The sequence below is a fragment of the Platalea leucorodia genome (assembly GCF_965183815.1).
Source record: "Platalea leucorodia genome assembly, chromosome: 2".
NCBI lineage: Eukaryota > Metazoa > Chordata > Aves > Pelecaniformes > Threskiornithidae > Platalea > Platalea leucorodia.
In genome coordinates this window covers 99,692,129-99,714,311 of record NC_138824.1, presented here as the reverse complement: position 1 = coordinate 99,714,311, position 22,183 = coordinate 99,692,129, and the positions used below count along the sequence as shown (strand labels likewise).

General features: G+C 39.8%; 1 protein-coding gene across 1 annotated transcript in view; it reads left to right on the top strand.

Annotated features, from left to right (window-relative positions):
• Positions 1 to 22,183, top strand: part of SIM2 (SIM bHLH transcription factor 2) — a 59,063-nt gene that overhangs the window by 31,491 nt on the left and 5,389 nt on the right. Inside the window, exons 5-10 of the mRNA XM_082303925.1 lie at positions 3,904 to 3,989; positions 6,239 to 6,438; positions 10,257 to 10,363; positions 15,897 to 16,044; positions 17,930 to 18,098; positions 19,238 to 19,646. Of these exons, the coding sequence (XP_082160051.1) occupies positions 3,904 to 3,989; positions 6,239 to 6,438; positions 10,257 to 10,363; positions 15,897 to 16,044; positions 17,930 to 18,098; positions 19,238 to 19,646 (1,119 nt within the window). The remainder of the gene's footprint in view (positions 1 to 3,903; positions 3,990 to 6,238; positions 6,439 to 10,256; positions 10,364 to 15,896; positions 16,045 to 17,929; positions 18,099 to 19,237; positions 19,647 to 22,183) is intronic.

Below are 22,183 nucleotides of genomic sequence, written 5' to 3'. Positions count from 1 at the left end.
TAACATTTTTCTGTTCATTATTCGCTCTCTTAAGTTTCATGCAGATGTGCTTAACTCACAGTTCTCTCAGCCTTTAACTACTTAAGAACTGGTAGCACTTGATTGGTTTCCTCTCTGTTTCAAACCTCTTTTACCTTCTTGGTAACCTAAGATTCTTTCCATTATTTATATGTGCTGTGCTTGCATGTTTGCTTGAAAGAACACTAGTGATATCAATAATTACATTACTAGGTCTAGATGCTTTATGTTGTTATATTTTTGCAGTTTTTCAAAACTTAATTCTGATAGATAAAATCACTTAACTCTTAAGAATAATTGGTTACATACACCTCTTACTTAAGACTGAAGTCCTTATTTTACATTTACTGTTTTTCTGTCTTCCCTTATTTGAGACTTTTGGTACATCCCTGGACATCTCCAGCCATTCTGCCTTTACAGCACATGCTGGCTATTTATCCTGTAGTCTTTTTTCCTGCTTTAAAACTGAGCTTTCATGCCTACTATCTCCTCACAATTTTGTGATTAACCTCTGCAGCAGGACAGCATGCATTAGTAATCACTCTTCTCACAGCTCATCTAATTTCTCCTATTTGAATATTCAGCGTCTCCCTCTATGCTTACTAAACCTTTAAGTAAGTACCTCATTTTCTTCCTATATTCTCTTCATCAGAGTAGACCATCTTAATTGCATCAGGTACAGCCTGGATGTGATATTTTAAGTTTTGCATTATATTGATGGATGTGTTAGCATCCAGCAGGATACCAGGGCTCTTTATTTCCCAATCAGCTTTACAATTACAATTTTACTTTGGTTCTTTTTTGCTTTTCTACCCCCTTCTGCTACTTTCAGGGGTATTGGGGAGTCACGCTGGCAAAGGTATCAGTTAATATGAATACTAATTCACACTGTTCACAACCTTGCACATCTAGATTCTTTATGTGAGGATTTCGGTCTTACTGCTCCTTTATATTTTGCAGTCTCGTGATCAGGTCTGGAGATGGTTTTATTCCCAGTAGGTGCGCACAAAGACACATGTGTACACAGAGCCCACCAAGGACAGATCAACATGGACAGCAGAGCAGTGCTTTTACAGGCGCCACATACACACTAATAGCACTCACAGATGCCAGACGGCATGTAGCACCTGCACATTATTCACTAGGCACCTTGATGCAACCATTAACCTTAACCAGCCACATAACAATCCCAGCTGGCTGGTTAAAAATGCTGTGGCACTCTGCATCCACCTGTACTATGGGACATACTGCATTACTAAATAACTGCGTTAACAGTTGTTACGGCCCCAGACCATCCAGGAATTATCAGCCTCTCCTTTTCTCCTTTAGACACATTCTGCTTTTTCCCTCCCGAAATGACAACTCTCACAGTGACACCAGGCTCCCACACAAACACAAAAAATCACTCTTAATACATGCAGGAAGAGGAACACTTATCATCATGTATACACTACTTTGACCTCTTCAGGTAAAAAGGCAGTATGTCACTCAGGGCCCAGATTCTGTTTGGCCACATGGGCCATCTCTCTTTTTGCTTACTTAAGGCATCTTAATATCAGCTTGCTCAAGCCTCAAAAATGGAAGCTCCCAGATGAGTCCCCAGTTACCTCGTGGGTAACTCTTCCCTCTTTGGATTGCAGGCATGAGAAGTAACTGATTTAAGAGACTAGTGTTTGTTGGTTCAGCAACACACTACTAAAAACCTAGTAATTCAATGACCAATAACTAATAAACACATCATTATCAAATTACAGTTATATAATTTTGCACTTGATTACACACAACAACAAAGCTGCCGATTATTACTCTTCAGCCTCACAAATCGCATGCAGCTACTATTGAATTACAGTTCTATCACCCTTCCCTCCCCATACCACTTAGTGCTAGGGTGCAACTCTATCTCTCTTTACTCTGTCCTCCTACACCACACAGCATCCTTGCCCTTGAATTGTTTTAATCACCCTCCTGATTTCCTAGACAGCCTGCAGCTAGTTACAAGGACTAGTGTTCCAGAGGGACCTCTTGCTTACAATCTACCATCATGAAATCAGGGAGACAAGAGCCCTTCTTAAATAATGAAATAATTACCAATTTTAAATTCTAAAGGAGAAATTACAGTCTGGGTACTACTCTAGTTTTGTAGACACCTAAAGACTACACTGTACATCATAACCTATCCCTGGTAGAATAATGAAATTAGAGCTAACTGAGTGTTTCTGTAGCAGTGCATAGTCTGCAGTAACATTTAAAAATGAAGGAAGCAGCAAATAGAAGGCTAACGAATAAGGTGCCTGGAAGGAGCTTGTTACTGAAAGAGACTCTTTAAGGTTTTGTGGCAGGACATTTGAGAAGTTTAAGGCCTTGCTTCCAATTCCACTCATCATCTCTTTTTATAGAAGAATGTAAGACATTAAAATTGCTAGCAACTCAGTCCACGTCCGAAGATGGTCTTTGTACCCTCATTACTGTGTGTTAATTATTTTTCTCCTTTGGCACCCTTGAAGGGAAAACATTACCTTTATTTTGTGTGCATGGGATAGCAGCAGAAAGAAAGCAAGCACTAGCATTAGGTCACACAGAAAATCTGTACTGAAGCCACGAATTGCACCGATGTTCCCAACTCCCAGATCCATTCTTTACTCATGAGATCATGCTTCAGCAATAGTAATCTGTACTGTATGGCTTCCTCCCACCAAATTGTATACATTTGTATTTAAAACTCAATAGTAGATGTGCCAGTTCATTTAAATGCTTGCTTTTCTCCATATGGATCTAATTTGCATTAGGAAGATAAATGGAAAATTCAAATACTGAGGAAGGCTGATACTAGTTGAGATGCACTACATATTGCATTTCTTTTCCCTCCTTGCTAAATCTTTTTTCCGTGGTTTTATCTTCAGACCTTTAAACTCAGAACTTAATGTAGAGAATTTATTGGTTTCCAGGTAGCGGTCTGAGGCTCAAACCACTGCAGGTGTGTGGCTAAGAGGTGTTAATTGGGTGATGGATGCACAAAAATTGGGAACACAACTCAATAGTTAAGTTAAAGCAAGACTCCAGCTGAATACAGTGGACTCTGGATCAAACCCTGTGGGGAGTTAGGAGGTAATACACATTGCAACAAATCTGAAAACCCCTCTGCTTCCCCGATTTTCCTATTCACAGATGTACACAATGAGTTTTCTTTTCCTAATATAGTTGTGTTTGCCCAAACTGCAACTTTCAGTAAAAAAAGTCAGAACTATTAATGATGTCTGAACTGTTATTGAGAATAATTAGCATTAAAGAGAATAGTAACTTACTCTTAGCAGAGAATATGTGTGTACCTGAGCAATATTTAGCTTTAAAACATTTCTGGAGGTTATCATTAAGACATTTGCTTAAAAACTGTCCACCAAGATGGTTTTGGAAGTCAGCGAAACAGGTAATAATATTGCATACAGAGGCCAGAAGTTCACCAGTCTGTGCATGACTAGCTATGTATGCTCAAATTATTACAAAACCAATGAATTTTCTTGTTTCCCATTCTGCTATTATTTTAGAGAGTACCTTCATTTACCTACACTCCAAAGGAGGTGTTTCCTTCCCTTTACCAATATGAGCTGGTACCTAGCTGTTCAGAAACAAGGTGATTGCCTTGTGAAGGGTGGTAAAAACAGAAATTTGGAGATCTAGTCATGCTGGCTTGTCCAACTTTCACAGGGAATCCTAATACAACGGTGAAATAAAACCTGAGGGCAGAGATTGAGTGGGAAAGTAGAATGGCTGACTTCTATTGCTGCCTAAGACTGGGACATAAATACATCTGTTAAATCATGAAAGGCAGTGTTATGGACAGTTTTGAAATCTTCAGTAATAAATAAACAGTGTGGTTTATGCTTTCAGAATATGAAATTGAGAGATCATTTTTCCTGAGAATGAAGTGTGTCCTAGCCAAGAGGAATGCAGGATTGACATGCAGTGGCTACAAGGTAATGTATATAAGCTTCCCCCCCCGCCCCCACCAAGTATTCAACAAGTGATCAGTTTATTTATTTAGTTTTTTTTTACATACATGTAGCTGAAGGCAAAGTCTGTAATGGAAAGAATCAGAACAGATGCAAAAAATGCCACTGCTGATTGCAGATTCCCTTAGTAATGCAAGTCTAGACTCTCTCACAGTGAGTTGGAGTTTGCTTTGTGGCACATTCCCACATCCTGATCCCTGATCTTCCAGACTGGGGAATTGGCTGGAGCACAGCCACGGAGGTGCAAGGAGAGCACACAGCTAGTTCTTATTCCTCTATGGAACTGGAGGCAGGAAACCAGACACAGGAACTTGGAAGTCTTCCCACATCCCTCTTCCTCGGTGTTACCGTGCTCTGGCTGAGCAGCCACCCAGTTGCACCAGTCACCTCATTTGGCCTGACCAGAATTACCTCAACATTAACGAGACCATAATGTTACCCTAAACAATCATTACTATCAACTCAGGGTTGAACTGTACTAAACCACCAAGTCTGTTTATAAATCTTACAGTTTGTATTAATTTTCTATTTATTACATGAAATCAGAAGCCACAGCAAATGCTGAGATTCTGTAATAACACCTGCCATTCAGGTAGTTCTTATTTTCAGCTTTACAGTGTGCATTTGCTGCTCTTTGAGCTACACAGTATAATTCTATCACTTAAGCATCAGGAGAGGAGGGTACTTCACGTGCAGTCTAGTGAGGATTCATTTTGAGTCATTCAAAAGAAAAGCATGCAAGAGAAGCAGAGCTCTTTTAAGGAATGTGTTCAAGGTCCAGACATATATCTCTCTATTTACACTCCTATCTACCTGGTTAGACTGATAATTCTTCATTACATGGACCCCTGTTTGCTCAGCTGCTTCCCAGCAAAAAATGATTCTGTCCCAAAGCTGAATCTGAAATCAGGTAAAAGAGTAGAGTTTGTAGTGGTGCTATCTCTGTATGTTTTGTTTTTGTTTTGTTTTGTTTTGTTTTTTTCCCATTTATGACTGCTAATCAGAGGAATCACCTTCTTTCTTCTTTTGCTCACTATTAAAAGTTTACACAGTGAAACATTTAAGGATGTATTAATCTAGAGAGATGTTGGCCTAAATTTATTATTTTTAACTATACTTAGAGTCAGAACTTAATAATTTTGAAAATATCACCTGATTAGCTGAAGCTCAAGAAAAACTCATGAATCAAATAGTATGGGAATTAGTAGGATCTGCTGAGAGATCTTAAATAAGTTTTGCTTGCTACTGTACTTTTGCTAACCACACTAATCACTTGGTGATTGGAGAGGAGGAAGGAAGGTTATACAGGAGGAGCCTATTTATAGGTGACTGTGTAGTAAGTTGTTCAGGAGTACTAAATACAGTGGAAATTAATTCCTTTCCTTTGAACACAGTTAAAAGTCAAACAAATACAGAAATTAAGCTGAAGGATGTGTAGTATGCCTGCTGTTTGGACTAGAAAATTGGCAGAAGCACAAATGATTTCTAAACCAGCACTACATTAAATAAATCTTATGGTCTGGAATAGTCCCCAGGTTACAATTTCCCCCCTCTTTAGCTGACATTGTGAATTTTTACAGTCTAACACTGAAGTTATCACTCCTGTGATTAGGAATTGTATATGGGGATTCAGGAATCTGGTCTCAAGGCCCTGGGCTTTGTCACATGTCAAAAGAATGTCATCTGAACTTGACTGGAGAACTTAAAACTCATTTCTAGTGCATTTACATACACAGCAGTTAAACATGATGCATTAATTTCCACTGGATTTTTAAAGTGTCTGTTTTTCATCAGAATAACAACTAATTGAAACATAAATATTTATATATACCTCCGTGTGTGTGTGAGAGTCATTTTAAAAAAAGCAACTTCCAGATTTTTTTATTAATGAACAAGAATTCTGACTGTATCTACAAGAAATCTGTATCAAAGAGAGTTTAAAGTATTAACTAGAAAGCCATCTAGATAGTCCCCAAAGCGCACGTGCTTTAGTACTGGATTAATCATGTTGACAGTAAACACAAAACCTGCATTTACTGTATTTTAATCTCCATTTATAAATTAACCACACTTCTGAAGCCTTAACAGACTATGCAGTATTTAATTGTTATAAGGGTGTATTGCTTTACAAGCTCATTGAAACTGGGTGGTCAGCTGACTTGCAGCCTCTTCCACTGCCATCAGATATTGAGTGTGTTTTCTTCTCATGCCAGGTGATCCATTGCAGTGGCTATTTGAAGATACGGCAGTATATGCTAGATATGTCTTTGTATGATTCCTGTTACCAAATCGTTGGACTGGTGGCTGTAGGTCAATCTTTACCTCCCAGTGCAATCACTGAGATCAAACTTCACAGTAACATGTTTATGTTCAGAGCAAGTTTGGACTTAAAATTAATATTCCTAGATTCCAGGTAAGCAGCTGTTTCATTTCTAACATAAAATGTTTTCAAAGTCAAGTGTTATCATAAGCTACAGTGGTTTCCAAACAGATCAAAATATCCATGAAAAAATAAAGCAGTCCAAAATAGATCTGGAACACAAAGACCATGCAGGTCTTCAATGCCCTTCAGGTAGCTGGATAGACCATACTTAGTCTTGAAAGCTAACATATAAGAGCCTGTACAATTTACCTACAGTTTCAGAGAGTCACCTAAAGCCTTCTTGCTGTGGGTAATTGGCAGATGAGCAGTAATACATTTTTACCTTAAAGGACATAAATTTTAACATACAAAGCTAGCAAAAGTAATAAGGATGTGCCATCATCCATAATTTAAAAAAAACACAACTGAAACACTGAGGTCAAATGACTTGCTGGGGTCATCCAGAAAGCTTTTGACAGAGTAGTAAGAAAACAGTCTTCTGCACTTTAGTGTAACACCTTAACAATGAAACCAGCCCTACTAAGGGGGCTGTTAGAATGAAAATTAATTCGATTGACTACTACATGAAAACATAGCCTTTTTAAACAAAACTTGGGAAGACAGCTATTGCTGAGGAAGGAGAACCCTTACTCTACTCTCAGCTGATATAGCTCACATACCAGCTAAGAGCACAAACCAGAACTGAAGGAGTTGTGAAATGATTCATTTCTCTCTTTTTGAAATATGGTATCTTTTAGTATACAATGATACTTTGTACAGTGCAGTTCAAGATACCTTGAGGGGAAAAAAGCAGTTCACAGACAATATAACAGATTTGACTATTGACAAGATGATCATTCTTCAAAAATCCCTGCATGTGGAACGGTATGTCACATACTCTCTCGTTTCCCTGGCATGCTGGATTTGCAAGAAGCAGAAGTGATATTCATGTGTAGCAGTGAAAACGAGTCCGAGGCAGTAGAGAAGTTCTGCGTGGCAGGTCAATCATGCAAGAACATGCTCTTTCTCCATGCTAAGTCAATGAGATAGTGGGCCATCAGCTGCTAAAATACAAAGAACTAGTTGTTTCTGGAATCCTTCCTTTTTTTTTTTTTTTTTTTTTTTTTTTTGGCATGCTTTACTTAATGTAACAGCTACAAAGAAGCACAAGGGGTTCAGCAACATGTCTTTGCATGTGGAAAAAAGGAAATGATGTGCCTAAGAGGAACTGCCTGGAGACATAAGTGTCTTCAAAGGAGACAGTATAACCAGAGGTGTTGACAAGAGCACAGATAGATAGAACCAGTACTGTTGCATAGCTGTGTTTACCAAAGAGCAGATGGGTGTCATCCACACATAGGACAATCAGGGATATTAAGCATTACCAAAGCCCTTTGCTCTCCCAGCTGAGCAAACCAAATTATATTTGCTCAGAGCAGGGACATATTAGGAATAAGACAAAACTGTTTTCAGGTTTGCTTCTGATATCCATACAAGGAAAAATGTTGCTAGATCTTTAGAGGTACCAGTCACAGCAGACAGACCAGGATGAAAGCCATAGGAAGGAGCAGTTAAATAAGCCTTTCTAGACACTTGATACAATGTAAAACATGCAAGAGTTCATTTATCAAGGTCACTGGAAAAAGGAGACAGTTACTTCCCTCCAAAGTGACCTGCTACTTCTGATTTTCATAGTGCAGCCTAGGCATTCGTTGCTACATGGTTTACAAAGGCTCTAAAGAACTCTAAGGGGCAGAACTGATCGTTGGGGCAAGCCGTTTCCTTCTGTGTGCCCTGTCACATGCAAAGAACAATCTTCAGAGCCCAGGGTCCCTACAGTGGCTCATTGAGGGGTTGGTTTTGTGTTAAGCAAGTCAAGCAGCTGAGTTTATGTCCAGATTCAAACTTTTCAAAAGTTTGGGTGTCCTCGTAACTGTTAATGATGTTTTTCCAGCCCATGGGAAGACCGGCTTCAAATTGAGGCTGCACCTCCAGAAAAATTAACACCTGGCTTAGGTTTGTGACATTTAGTTTGTTTTTGGTTTAGCTGTTTCTGTACTCGCCAGTTAAGTGAGCAGGATGAAACTGCCACTCTTGTTTTAATTGCACTGAAGTTAGAAGGAGCACTGAAACCTGAAAAGGATCTTTCACAAGTATTTCACCATGCTGATAGGCTTAAGTGAGAATTTGGGCCCCTAGAATTGCAAGCCAGGAGGGACAGTGCACACTGCAAAGGAGAAACACAAGCATATATTCACATATCCTCCTGCAGAAAGAGAACACGTGCCACTCCACGTTGGCAGTCCCTGACTGAGGCAAAGGCATGCAAGAGTTTCCCAGATGAAGGCATAGCTAGGGGAGGTATGGATGTATTTGTACTGTACTTACAATAAATCAGACCGCAAACGCATTTTTTTTGTTGTTTTTCTGATTTCCTTCAGAAGAATCCCACCCCCCAACACTCTCTCTCATGTAGAATGTAAAGTCCCCAGTCTCTGTGGGGTCCACATGATTGCTTAGTGTTAGGGTAAGAGTAAAGAAAATGCATAATAGTTACAAAAGAAAAAAAAAAAAAGTAATCAAAGTTTACGTTACCTGCAACCTCTCAATGACACAAGTTGCTTGAGACCCCTGTATTCATTTTTGTAGATAGTACTGTGTTATTCTCTGATACAGTGTATCCTTATTAGTGTTTAAGTTCAGACCAGAGGCATCCTTTTGAATGTCCTGACTGTCCTCACTTATTGCACTGCAATGCGTGTCATGAAGAGGCCTTAGGAATGCGAACTAGATTCCTTCTAGATGAATCTAAACTGGAGGACAACCTCCAAGAGCATGTCTAAGGCACTCCAACTATTATAAAGCTTTCAGTCCACAGGCCTAGATTAGAGCTAGTCCCAAGTAAATGTCCTGAAATTAAAATATACAGATGCATCTGCTGCTGCAGAAGTAGATCCTCAGCAGTAATAATTTTACCCTACAGATCGCCTGCTAATGGACTGTGTTGCTTGTTAATGTAGATGTACCTTTGTATGGTACCTCTGTTCTGCCTTTTTAGCTGAAGAAAGCCCAGGACAGCGTAAAACACCTGCAGCAACACTAGTTAAACAAGCCACATTCTGGCTGAGTTGCACAATGTACTTTAAGGATTTTTGTTCTCAAGCAACTATGCTAAATAGACAAAAGTCCATTTTGAACCATGAAGTTTGACTCTTCAGGTCTGACTGAGTGTAAGTCTGACCAGCGTAGCCTGCTTCCTTAACATCTGCAGAGATGCTGCTGGTTCACATTTGTTCCATTATTCTACTTCTTATCATGTGAGGATGTTTTTCTGAAGTCTAGCTTCAGCCTTCCTTTTCTTAGCTTGTGATCTTCATAACTCCTTGTCTTTCCACATTCTCAGCTGGAATAAGCTCCTGCTTCCTTCTTCTGTTAGGCGTTAGCCTGAATTTATTTATAGACCATGATCACAGCTTCTATGGACTGACATCCATGCTACACTTGTATGTTTGCAAAAGCAAATGAAAACGTGTCAGCAGTCCACAAGAGTAGTTTTATGGTTTCATGAATGGCTCCTCAACTGGATTTTGTGCAAAGGATCATGCATGGCAGTGGCAAAAGCCCGAAGTGGAAATAAGTAAAAGAACTCTTTTTCCTGCCTATGTGTAAGGCTGGCCAGGGAGTGCCCAACCTTGCTTTGGCTGGGTTGAGAGAGTTTATTTTCTTATAAAGATGAGATGTCTGTTTCCAAAACTAACATTTTGTCCTGCAGTTTTTAGGCACCTCATTTGTTGGCACAATCAAATATTAGGTTAATGAAACTTAATATTCCTAGAGATTTTGTTTATTTTGGGATCTTCCTTTTCCAGGGTGACTGAATTAACTGGATATGAGCCCCAGGATCTGATAGAAAAAACCCTCTACCACCATGTTCATGGCTGTGATGTGTTCCATTTACGATATGCTCATCATCTGTGTAAGTAAAAAGAATGCTAGACTGAAATTTGTTAAGTAGAGTGAGAAGTTTTGCAGACAACAGGCGCTATGCTGGAAAGTAGAGAAAGCTTTCCAAATCTTGACTGGAGCTAGGTTTTCAAAAGTGCTTGGCTATCACTTAAGGAAACCATTAGTTCTGCAAATAAGCTAGATACTCAATATGCTGTGCTTCTGAAAAAAGCATATCTGGCTACTTTAATCTTTCTACTTGAAGGATCTAGGCTCTTTTGAAAATTTGGACTTGATTCTGGGTGGTGAACTCTTGAAGGAAAAAAACCAAAAGAGCAAGTGAATGAGTGAGAGAAAAAAAATCTGAACTTTACTATCCTCTGTTGTTAAAAGAAAAATTACGCAACAGCTCCCCATTCCTCTGAAATATGTTAGTAATAATCATCCCATGTTTGAAGTGAATGCAACCCGAAAAATCCTCATATATATCATGTGGATGAGGTTTGGAGAATGGAGTGTCAGGAAAAAAAATTACACATTTAATAATTCCCCATCTGCCAACAGAGACACTAATCATATCTTCAAACATCTGGATTTGGGAAGTAGTTCATTCGGTAGCACATTAATTTGAGAAGCAAATTGAGGGAATAGCTGAACTCTGGATTTGGCTCAGTCTGCCGCAGCCCATACGATGCAAAGATGACATCCAAAAATCAATGTCAGTGAATTTTTTTCCAGATTGCTCCTGTGGGCTGAAAGCAGCCAGATTAAAATCCTTCTCTTAGGCTTCCTGAAGGAGAAAGTAGTCAGTTCTTCACCTTAATATGTGCTGTTCATGAGGGTGTGGAATATAAAGGAGGATGTATCTGTATTTGGCAAGTCAGTGCTGAAATTCCAAGTGCTGAATTCTGTTGACGGCAGTGTGTGCTACACCTGGGAAGGCAGAAACTGATCTTTACAGCAAGATCATATTTACCAAAATACCACTGAATACTCTGGGCCATTGCAAACTAAAAACAAGAATGACCAAGGTAGATGGTAATGTCCTGTTGGGGGCATCCTCTTTGTAATGTTAACATCTGCATCTGGATGTGACTGTTGACCTGTACAAAATATCACTCATTATTTTCACAAGACTATTTGAAATACCTATGTCAACCAGTATAGAGATGATTCCATTATAGCCACCATCACCTCTGGAAAACAGTTTTCCATTTTAGAGCAAAGTGATGGATAATTCTGTGTGTGCAGTAGAAGACTTGTACTTTGGCTGCCAGTTTGATCTATGTATGACTGGAGTTTTAAATAAAGAGACACATCATGTTTACTGAATTAACACCCCCCCCACCTCCTCCCACAAGAAAAAAACCCTCAACCAAACAGAATAACTAAAAGCAGTTCTCTAGATACCGTATCTGAACTACAAAGATAAATTATTGTAAAGTTTAAAAACAGAAGAAAAATGCGAGACACATGCCTAGAAATTTATTAAAGTTTCAAAGCAAATAAATGCCAAGAAGCAAAAAATAATGACTAATGCTTGGGCAACAGTGGGAACAGTGCAGAATCACGGTCAGAATACCAAGTAATAGGAATTATTAAAACAGATGTAAAGTGTACAGACTTCCTCTGGGGAGCACTGTTATAACTCCCCCACCATCCATCAGTAAACGTCTTAGGAACATGAACAGTAAAAGGTTGGCAAGTTTGACGTACCATTCTATAAAGCAATTTGATGATTAAGTGTCATCTGATGAAGAAATCTGGAGAGAAACATCTTACACCTAATAAGGGTATTAAGAAAAAAAAAGAAAAGAAAAAAAAAAAAGGCAATCCTAAAGTAGGGTAACCAATTGCTTTTTCAAAGAGGAAAAAAAATTCCCAAACTGAAGACCAAAAGCAACTGAACTTTAAGTTAGGCAGCACAGAGAACAAAACAAAGGAAACAGTGAGGGGAACAAGTTAGAAGGGATATAACAAGAACATCCGAGTATGAGGAAAATGTAGATGTGAATATTTGCCTAAGGTGTGCTGGCAGCAAACGGTGTTTCCTGTTTTAAACATTTGATTAGCTTCCAGCTATATGAAAAAGCTTCTGGCGTTTGAACTAGTGTTGTGTATTTCTATAGCACCACCAATATACACAGTGTTTACTCTGCAACTGGGGAAATGTGGCCACACAAATAATGAGTCCCTACCTAAGGATCTTGCATTCTAAAAGATGAGATAGAGAAACTGTTCCAGTACAGACAAAATACTTTTCTGGCCTCAGAGAAATCACTTCTTTTGTACCATTGTCTCTCTGTGAGGAGGATTTTGTGCATCCCACATGTTGTAACATCATTGCTCTTCCCACATAAAATTTTACAAAAGTCACATGTCTGTGCCTTGGCAAGGCAAGCCCCGGCTGATGTCATCACCAAACTGTTCTACCCCTTACTGGAAGTCAACCTAAGTATTTATAGAACCTGTCTTATAGCAGAGCACAGTTTACACTCTGTCCGTGGCATTGAGTCTACTTTTGCTCCCCCAGCAACCAAGCCTTCCGGCAGAGCTGCACTAGTTTTTAAGAGGGCAAAAGAACTGTAGAGTCTGCTAGGGCACCATCCATGGACCACGCTGCTCGGGGGCTGGTCCGAAGACATGCCAGGTTGTGTGCACCAGGGAAGCTAAAACAATAACTGCTGCAAGTGAGGAACCAAGAAGTCCATTTCTCTTAGCGGTATCCTTAAGTGCAGGCTAGGAACTCCCAGCCACATGCCTGTGAGCCTTCTGGAGCCTTTTAAAATAGCCATCTATGACAGACCAGAAGGACCAGCCCAGCCAGCCCAGTGCCTTTTTCAGCTTGCCTGCTAAACCAGGAGGGAACCACAACAGCGGAACACCCAGTTACAAGTGGCACATCTAAAAGCCAAGACTAAAGCCACTGAATCCTCCCCGTTTGATTGCAGCGGAGGCCACCAAGAAGTCTGAGCCTGCACAGATTCTCTTGGTAGTGGATTTACCTCACTCCCATTTCTGAGGTTTCCCAATCAGCATCAAACGGGATAATTTAACACAGAGCCAAATGGAAATTGACCTCATTTACTGTATCGGAAGTGCAGCTACTGTCCCCTAGCCAAGGTCAGACTTTCTCCAGATTGCTAAAAATGCAGGAGACACGGAGTCCTCCCCTGTCCCAGGAGAAATATTGGTTTATCCATATAATTAGGAAGGAAAGCTGAACACTGTAGTCCTCAGTGGTTTTCACATCTTTTAAAATACTGTCTTAACTGAAGAACTAAAACAGGGATTTAAAAAAAATCAGTGGGAGAGAGAAAGTCAAAACTAGTCCCAAAGCACACGGAAGACCTTTGTTGTAGCTAGTGGTCCATTACAGCATTAATTTCTATTTTGGGAGACTGAGTAGCAAAGCATTTTGAATTCAAGGAAAACCTGACCATTAAAGTAGCACAAAATCTTAGTTCTGAAAAGCCTAGACCACATTACAAAAAATATCTGTGAGATGATCTAGGCCAAAATGTAAGCATCATTTCCTGGAACTGGACCATTTGGATTATAGAACACCAAGAAACATAGTGATTCCATGGCATATAGCTGATTATTAACAAATATTTTTACGACAGACTTATTTGGCATTCTTACACTGAATCTTTGAGTAGCAGCTACAAGACCTTTACCTTCGAGCGATACATTGCACTTAAAGAGTACATATGCCTTTATATTTTGTAGGCGTGTTTACATACTTACACACATATTCCTCATGATTTTCTTGAATATCTGTACATATGTGCACCTCCACCCCATAGAGTATTCTATATAGAAACGTAGGCGTGAAAAAGGACACCAGCACGTATGAGGCAAAAAGCTGATACCTAAGAGAGACTTCAAACTCTAAACAGTAGTGGCTTGGTGTCAGCGAGGATGGGTTTTTGAGTGTCCTGCAAGATGTTGTTTATCTTGTTGCTTTCTGAACAAATGGATCCCATATCCTGTAATGGAAGGAGAACTGACACTTCCAGAAAGACCTGTCTATAGTCATTTTCTAAGAGCCTGATTTTCTTAGGGAGATGAACTGGATTTGAAGAAAAGCTTAAATATGTTGTGACGTGTGCAAATGAATAGGAGAGTAAGCAGTCCGGAGAGATGGCCTACATGCTAGAGGACCTTTTAGCAAGAATAAGAACTCTTGCTCTTCTATTTCTGTCAGTCTTACATTGGGCTATTCACATTATTCACATTATTGCAGTCTCTGATAACTATTGAAATTACAAATTTCTAATTCCCCAAGTAACGACTGAACAAAAAAAGCCAATCCTAGTGATGACTGATAGCTGTATAGTTAATTACCAAACAGTAAACAAACCCCCAAAGGTTATGCACTCCTTAGTTCCCAATTTAACATTGGATGCCCTCCCTATCAGAAAAATCTTCTATGAATACTAATTATAAGGCCATATATTTTCATTTCAAGTGGTCATTTGCTCTACTAGAGTTGACTGAAAGAGAAAGCTGTTGTTTGATTTCCTTATTATGTATCTGCTTCTGCACCAAGCATGTACAATGAGAAAACAAAATTACAGTGAGCTTTGCTACTAAGTTCAGTCTAGTACAAGCCCTGCCTTTGCAAGCAGTAATTCCATTTCTTAATCATGTATTATATAAAGGAATTGCTGCTATTGATCACTTTTTTTGGACATAGTTCGCGTAGCAAGCTCAGTCCCTTATTTCCTAATTTAACGTAAATAACTGATTGTATGGAAGAGCAAGAAGATGGAATTTCCTAGAGGAATGCTCCAGGGTCACACAAGAGAAGAACCGCCTTTGAAGGCTGGGCATTATCTTCCCTTGAATCATTAGATAAATGCCTGGCACTGAACCAGAAATATTTGTGGCTAGATTAAATATTTAGAGATGCTGCACAACTCCTATTATAGCATAGCCTTATGCCAAAACTACTTTGTTCACAGAGAATCCAAACGGGTGTCTAGAGGATTACATTTCTAGTGAAATCTACCAGATAACTGATTCACCTCTCTGGCCTTGTCTTTATTTGTGTGCTTAAGAACCAAATAGCATTTTAATTTTCCTCCTTTAAATCAACCTTCAAAATGTAGAGCATAAAATACATTGCAAAATACACAATGATCTATCAAGCTATGAATAACAAAAGTGCTTCCAAATATACTGGAAAAATTCAAGCTAGTTATGTCTGCTTCAAAATACTTTTGTTGCCTTGAACTTTTCTTTTTCAGCTAGAAGATTAGAAACAGTAAGCGTTTTTGCAGAATGTAAGCATAAAAGAGCAGGGTGAACTGGAAAAGAAGGAAGACAAACTCTAATAGTTTGCAACATACTATTTGTAAACAATACTGTGACCTTGTGAACCTACGTAAAGGGGCAGGACAGATACCTTTGCAGGGGAGCTATTTAAAGTTTGGTGGGAGAAGAAGGTTTAAAGGAGGGCGAGGAGGGAGAAAAGTCCCTGCCTTGCAAATAAATGTCTCCAGGAAGTGCTCACAGGTACAAGCAATGTGAAATGCTTTTTTGTATTGTATTCACAGTGTTGGTGAAAGGCCAAGTCACAACCAAGTACTACCGACTACTGTCCAAGCATGGAGGCTGGGTTTGGGTACAGAGCTACGCTACTATTGTGCATAACAGCCGTTCATCACGGCCTCACTGCATAGTGAGTGTCAATTATGTCCTTACGTAAGTCAAAATACTTTGTACCATTACGTGTTATCAGTAATAGATTCATTTTGTGTGTTATCAGTAATTGATTAATTACTAATTAAATCCTTTAAGTTTGCTTTACTTGTGTCTTCCAGTATCATTCTGTGCTTGCATGTTACAGCCACTTTTCTCTCCTTATATCCTCCCTCTTTTACTTACATTGAGCTAAAAAGAGCTAGCATTCCTGATGATTACCTCATACACCATATGCTTGAATGTAATACCACTTGTAGCCGTTTGCATTAAACCTGGACCCCAGCTCTGTAATTAGCATCAGAACTGCGCTGGGGCTGTCCAGACACAGTGAAAGCTGCTGCTACCCAGCAGAGGTCACAGAGTCAGTTTGCGGGACAGAGACATGGTAGGAAGTGTTACTCCTGTCAGGGACAGGTGAATCATGGAGGATTCCCGTGCTTGCCTTGGGTTGCACAGATACTCAGGGCAAACCTACATTCTCACAATGGCAAGTAGCTCCCACTGAGCTGGTGAACGTACAGAGGTTTGGGTCTCCAGTTTATGAATTCAGTTCAAGTCACAAAGGTGTTGCAAAATTCCTATCTTGATATAAACCTGAGAGAGACAAAAATCTATGTAGATAAGAGGGATAAGTACTAGTGAAACAGGCTGTGACTGAAGAGACTATCTGTGGGGAAAAGAAAAAAAAAAGGGACAGTGGGCACCCCTTGCATTGAATAGTGTAAAAAAGCAGGGAATTAAACACTTTTCTTTTGTCTAGACTGGTCCATTTCTTGTCTGGCTTGAAAGTAAGCTGTGTTTGCATGATGTGTGTGGTAGGATGATGTGTGTTTGCATATTACAATGTTGTCTCTGATACCTGACTTTGGGGAGTTAAAGTGTATGAGTTGAGAAACCATAGGGTGTTTCCTTAAACTACTTGAAGTAGGACCTCAGCTCCAGACACACAGGCTAATGTTGCCCTCATTCCTGTACAGATGTGAAAGCCAGCAGTATGAGGGAAAGACTCAGCCCTGCAACCTCCTTGAGTCCCATGAGTTGGGGCAAGTGATTTGAGTAAAAAGGAGGAAACTGTGCCAGGGATATAACAGCATATTCTTGAGGTGAATTTACTCCCAGGTTATTCACCATCAAAAAGTGACGGAAATGAGTTCCAGCTAGGAATTGAGAGATAAGTAGGTTTCTTCTCTAGTTATCCTTTCAAAAATATGCTCCGCTCTTGCTACTGATAAAACCAGGGGAGACCATTTAATCATCAGGACTGTATCAATTAATGTTTCAAAATATGATCCACAGTCTGTTCTTGATTTGTTTTTTAACCTCTTTTATACAAAAATCTGCCCTGTCTGTGGGGCAGATAAAACTGAATAGAACAGAGCAGAAATGAAAGACTAGAGATTGTCAGAAAAACAACATTGCAGCTCCTGTGGTCTAGTTACAAGCACTTTGCGCTGAACATTGCTCTTTTTCCTCTCCTCGGGGCTAATTGTGAGAGCCAGGGCAGAGACCAATTCCTGATTGAGGAGGAGGCAGATGAATTGAGCTGTGTCTTTCTATCAACTGACATGGCTGTGATTCCAAACTGCAGGGTGCCACGGATGGCTGAGAAGTTGGCACAGCTTCGGTTCAGAGAGCGGGCACATTTAGTACAAAGATGTTAACGCGGTTCCCAGTGGAACGTTTGTGATAGACTTGCATGGGGACGGGGTCAGATCATAAGGTCCACTGCCTGCTGACATCCCCAGACTCACACTGCAGAGTCAGTGAAAATCTTGGAAGAATGAAAATGAAAACATTGTGAAAGCTAACATGTATTTTCAAAGGAGCTATTTTGGATTTGTGCGGTATGGTTGAGCATGTAATTTATTGGACTGTTCTTTTGCAGAGATATTGAGTATAAGGAACTTCAGTTGTCACTGGACCAGGTTACCATTTCTAAGTCACAGTTTTCATGCAGAAACTCAGTATCTACCTCGCAGGAAACACGGAAAATAGTAAAACCCAAAAGTAATAAAATGAAGGCAAAACTCAGAACAACGCCTTACCCACAACAGGTAACTTTTGTAGCAATATTTACTTACCAATTGTTGTGGTACAGTGCTTGGGACAAGTTAGAGATCATCCAGAACTGAACTTACTGTAAAACTGACTACAGTACGCTCTGCCACAGGAACTCCCTTGTAGGCTGGAATACAATTAGACTCTTTTGTTCTTGGGATGGACAGCACAAGTAGTACAAACCAACCCTAGCAAGTGATGCAAACACAAAAACTTTTGGATTTGGAGTATGTAAAGTACTTCAAAACCAATGTGCTTTCTTGGTAAAAAGAAGAAAAACATGTACTAAGACCAGCTGTGTTGTGAAAATTTGTGCTGGTGTAGAACGCATCTCATTCACTGTTGATACGCCGAGTTCTTAATGTCACGTAGGTATCAGCAGTTTCCTTATGCTGGAGAATGCATCATGAGAATTAATCCTAGCAAACAGAGCACTGGAGTGGGATTTGGAATATCTCTCACTGTCACTGGGTGAGCTAGAACCAGATGTGAAAGGAAAGTATGGAGACTGTCCATAAAACTGGGTCGGTGAGACTGACAACCACCATGAGACATTCTGAGATTTTGCAACGCATGTTGCTGGAAGGGGCTACTATCACCTTAAAACAGCAGTGAATGCAGCTACATTCAAAACAGCGAGAGCGCAAAAAGCATTTGGAGTCTGGAGAGGGGGGTGGGAGAGAGTGGGAAGAGAAAATCATTGTGATAGAAGCTGATGCAAAGGACAGATTTTGTGTTCCTACCGTTCTAAAGCTTGACACGCCAACACACGCAAAATCACGTTCATGGTCTGCTACTCCATTTATCAGTGACTTCCAGTGCTTTGCAACAAACTTCTGCCCTCTGGTATTTGCAAATGCCTACACTTACTAGCTAAAATCCAACAAGCAAAATTATCAAATAAACCCTTAACATTAGGATGACAAAATAGGTTTTTTTCGTGTGTTAAGTGAAGGTAAAGTTATTGTGAAGATAAGGAACTTTAAATGCACTGGTAAGCCAGTCCCTTTAGCCAGTGAGATCACAGTTCAAGGAGGTCCAGCTTTGGGCTCCTGTATGATATGTTATGCGGTTTCATATAAAAGTTAGTCATTTAACTCTCTTCCCCTCCTTTTTTTTTTTTTCTTTCCCCCAGCAATACAGCTCATTCCAAACAGACAAACTGGAATGCAGCCAGGTGGGAAACTGGCGATCCAGCCCTGCAGTGAACTCTGCCACCATTCAAGAACAAAACTTCCATTCAGAAAACAGTGAACTTTTATATGCCCCGTCATATAGCTTGCCTTTCTCTTACCATTATGGACACTTCCCTGTAGATTCTCATGTCTTCAGTAGCAAAAAGCAAATGCTACCTTCAAAGTTTGGGCAGTCTCAAGGAGCACCTTGTGAAGTGGCTCGATTTTTCTTGAGTACGCTGCAGACAAATGGAGAATGCCAGTGGCATTATGCCAACTCCTTGGTACCCAACAGCCAGTCACCATCCAAAAATCTTCCTGATCAGCCAGTGAACATCATCCGACATAATCTTGCACAGAGTTATGAAGGTGGGTGTCACTTTAAAAAAAGAAAAAAAGAAAAGCAAAGCTGTGGGGTGTCTGGGAAAGAATTGTAATTGTAGTTTGAAAACAGGAATTACAAGGTGTTTAGGAAATACAGAAAATCAGAAACAGCGAAGTGTAACAACCGCTATGTTTATAGTATTTACATGGTCATCCCTCTTCCCGTTACCGTAAGCACTTGATTAGGAATATTATCAAAATGTCAGTTACAAAAATGTATTCAACAGAATCACTTTTAGAACAGGGCAGAGATACTACCTCCTTTAACACTGGCACAGTTTACCTTCATGTTTTGCACTATCAGAGTTATTTAGTGGAATTCCTCAGGTAAGTCACTCCCAAAGTCAGAAAGAAACAAATGTACTTCAGCTCACATACAGAAATTAAAATAAACACAATCTATTTCCACAAAAATTGAAGGTTGTGCTTTCTGAGTGTGAAGCCATTCTGAATGTCTTTACCTTACAGTGAATGAGTAAATGAAATGCAGTCTTCTGCTTATTTAAAAATGTCTTCAGTGCTCCTCCCCGACCAACAGCATCATCTCTCTATACAGACGGTCAGCTCAAATACTTTGAAGGAAGCACTGAAGACATCGACTTCTCTGAGGTGGCAACCTATAAGAAATAACCTTGCAAAGCTATAAAGCAACTAAATGTAAACAAGCTCAAGACACACTCTAATCGTTAGATCTCATATACATTACATCTATCTGCGTACACCATTTTGATTAGCTGAAAATCACCGGCGAGGACTGACTGGTTGACATATTGTTATAAAATTAGATGGAAACACTCCTTTCTTCTAGCTTCATTAAGGATGGGACGGAGGAAGCAGTAGTGGAAATTTAAAATAAAAAAGCTAGAAAAGATAGGCTCAAGATTCTTGAGTACCAGAAACAAGCATTTATTTGCTTAGGGACATGACATTAGATATCCTAGATCTGAAGGGAATACCTGCATATATTAAAAGCTGAGCTTGCTACGTCAGACAGAAGACAGTATCAGACATCGAATGTGTCTTCCAGAGGCGCAAATAACTTCTGCCCAGGGTTTTGTACTTCACAGGACTGTTTGACCTCACCTAGCTGATTGACCTCACCTAGCTAACCTAAGCATTTTATTTTACTATTCTGTGTTTAGGTTGAAAATGAGCAAGACTGAAGCTCTTCTTACAGTGCAGGTTAAATGCTTTTTCTGAGCTCATGCTCCTCTAATGTGCTGGCTTCCTTTTGTTGCTGTTGTGGGCTGGGTGTGAAAAGGATAAAAAATAAGAAATGGTTGTATTCTTTCTAAAGATGCTGTATCTTTTTGGAGAAGAAATAAAAGCTACATCTTTTGAGGATAAGTATAAGGATTGAGGTAAATCCTGCAGATCCCCAGTAAGTCTGCAGGAACAAAACTATTCTAGGTGTACAGAAGTCAGTCCAGCTTTTCTCCTCTGCTTCCAGACTAACAGATGCCATGAGACTGACCGAGAAAGTAGATCCACCCCTTGCTGGTCAGAGGGTGCCATCAGATACACTAAGAATGGATGTGGAAAGAACAGCCTGTTCAGAGAACAGCCTGCAAAACTGATTGTGGCCATAACATTTGCCAGAAAAGCCCAGTGAGCATAGCAGCAGACAAGCAATTTACCATCGGTCGGTTGATATGGGCAGATAACTCCTAGTAAATACATTGTCAGAAAGATTCCACAGGAATACTGTTAAATATGTTAGGTGAAAAAAATCCCAACAAAAAACTGCAAGCAACTGCTGGTATTTTTCAGTTGCATCATGCATGCATACCTTCACCATTTCCTCATGAACAGGAAAACGGAGCTGTGGTACCAGCGGTTCTTACTTCTGGTTCTACATCTACTTAAGGTTTTATTGCTTAAGCTGGAATATGTGGGCTCTCTTTCGAGCACAGATGTATTTTAATGGATGTTTAGCTATTGGGCATTTAATGAAAACTGACTTGGGACAATTAATTCTCTGCAAAAGCACTTACAGTTGTACTGTTTAGGAAGGAGAAAAGAATATGGTCAAACTCAGGCCTGGTCAGAGATCATTGCTTGAGTTCACACACAGTATTATAAGAGGGGAAAGAAAAACGGAGCCTCCACTGCAAAGAGGATTTATATCTAATTGTTACAGAGTTTGTTTCCTCCTGAGGTAGAATTGTTGTAGTTTTGCTGAGGCTGGTGGCAGAAAAGAAATCTGAACCTTTGGAAGCAACTTTTTGCTTTGAATTGAAAGGGGCATCTGATCTTCCTTACATTGTCAACTGCTGCTTTTTCCAGCAGTTCACTGAAAAACTGACAGCCAGTAAGCTTCAAAGCAGAGAGGATCTGCTTAGCGTCATTATCTTCAATCCAAAGGCAATGCCAAATATGACATCTGGCAACCGGGTTGGATGCAAGGGCTATTCCACATCACATCCATAGAAGCATCTGCCAAAAATGCCGTAGGCCAGAGACATTTTTCTCTATGGAAAATAGCTTCTTTTGGAGAGATCAGAGATTTTAAGATGATCATG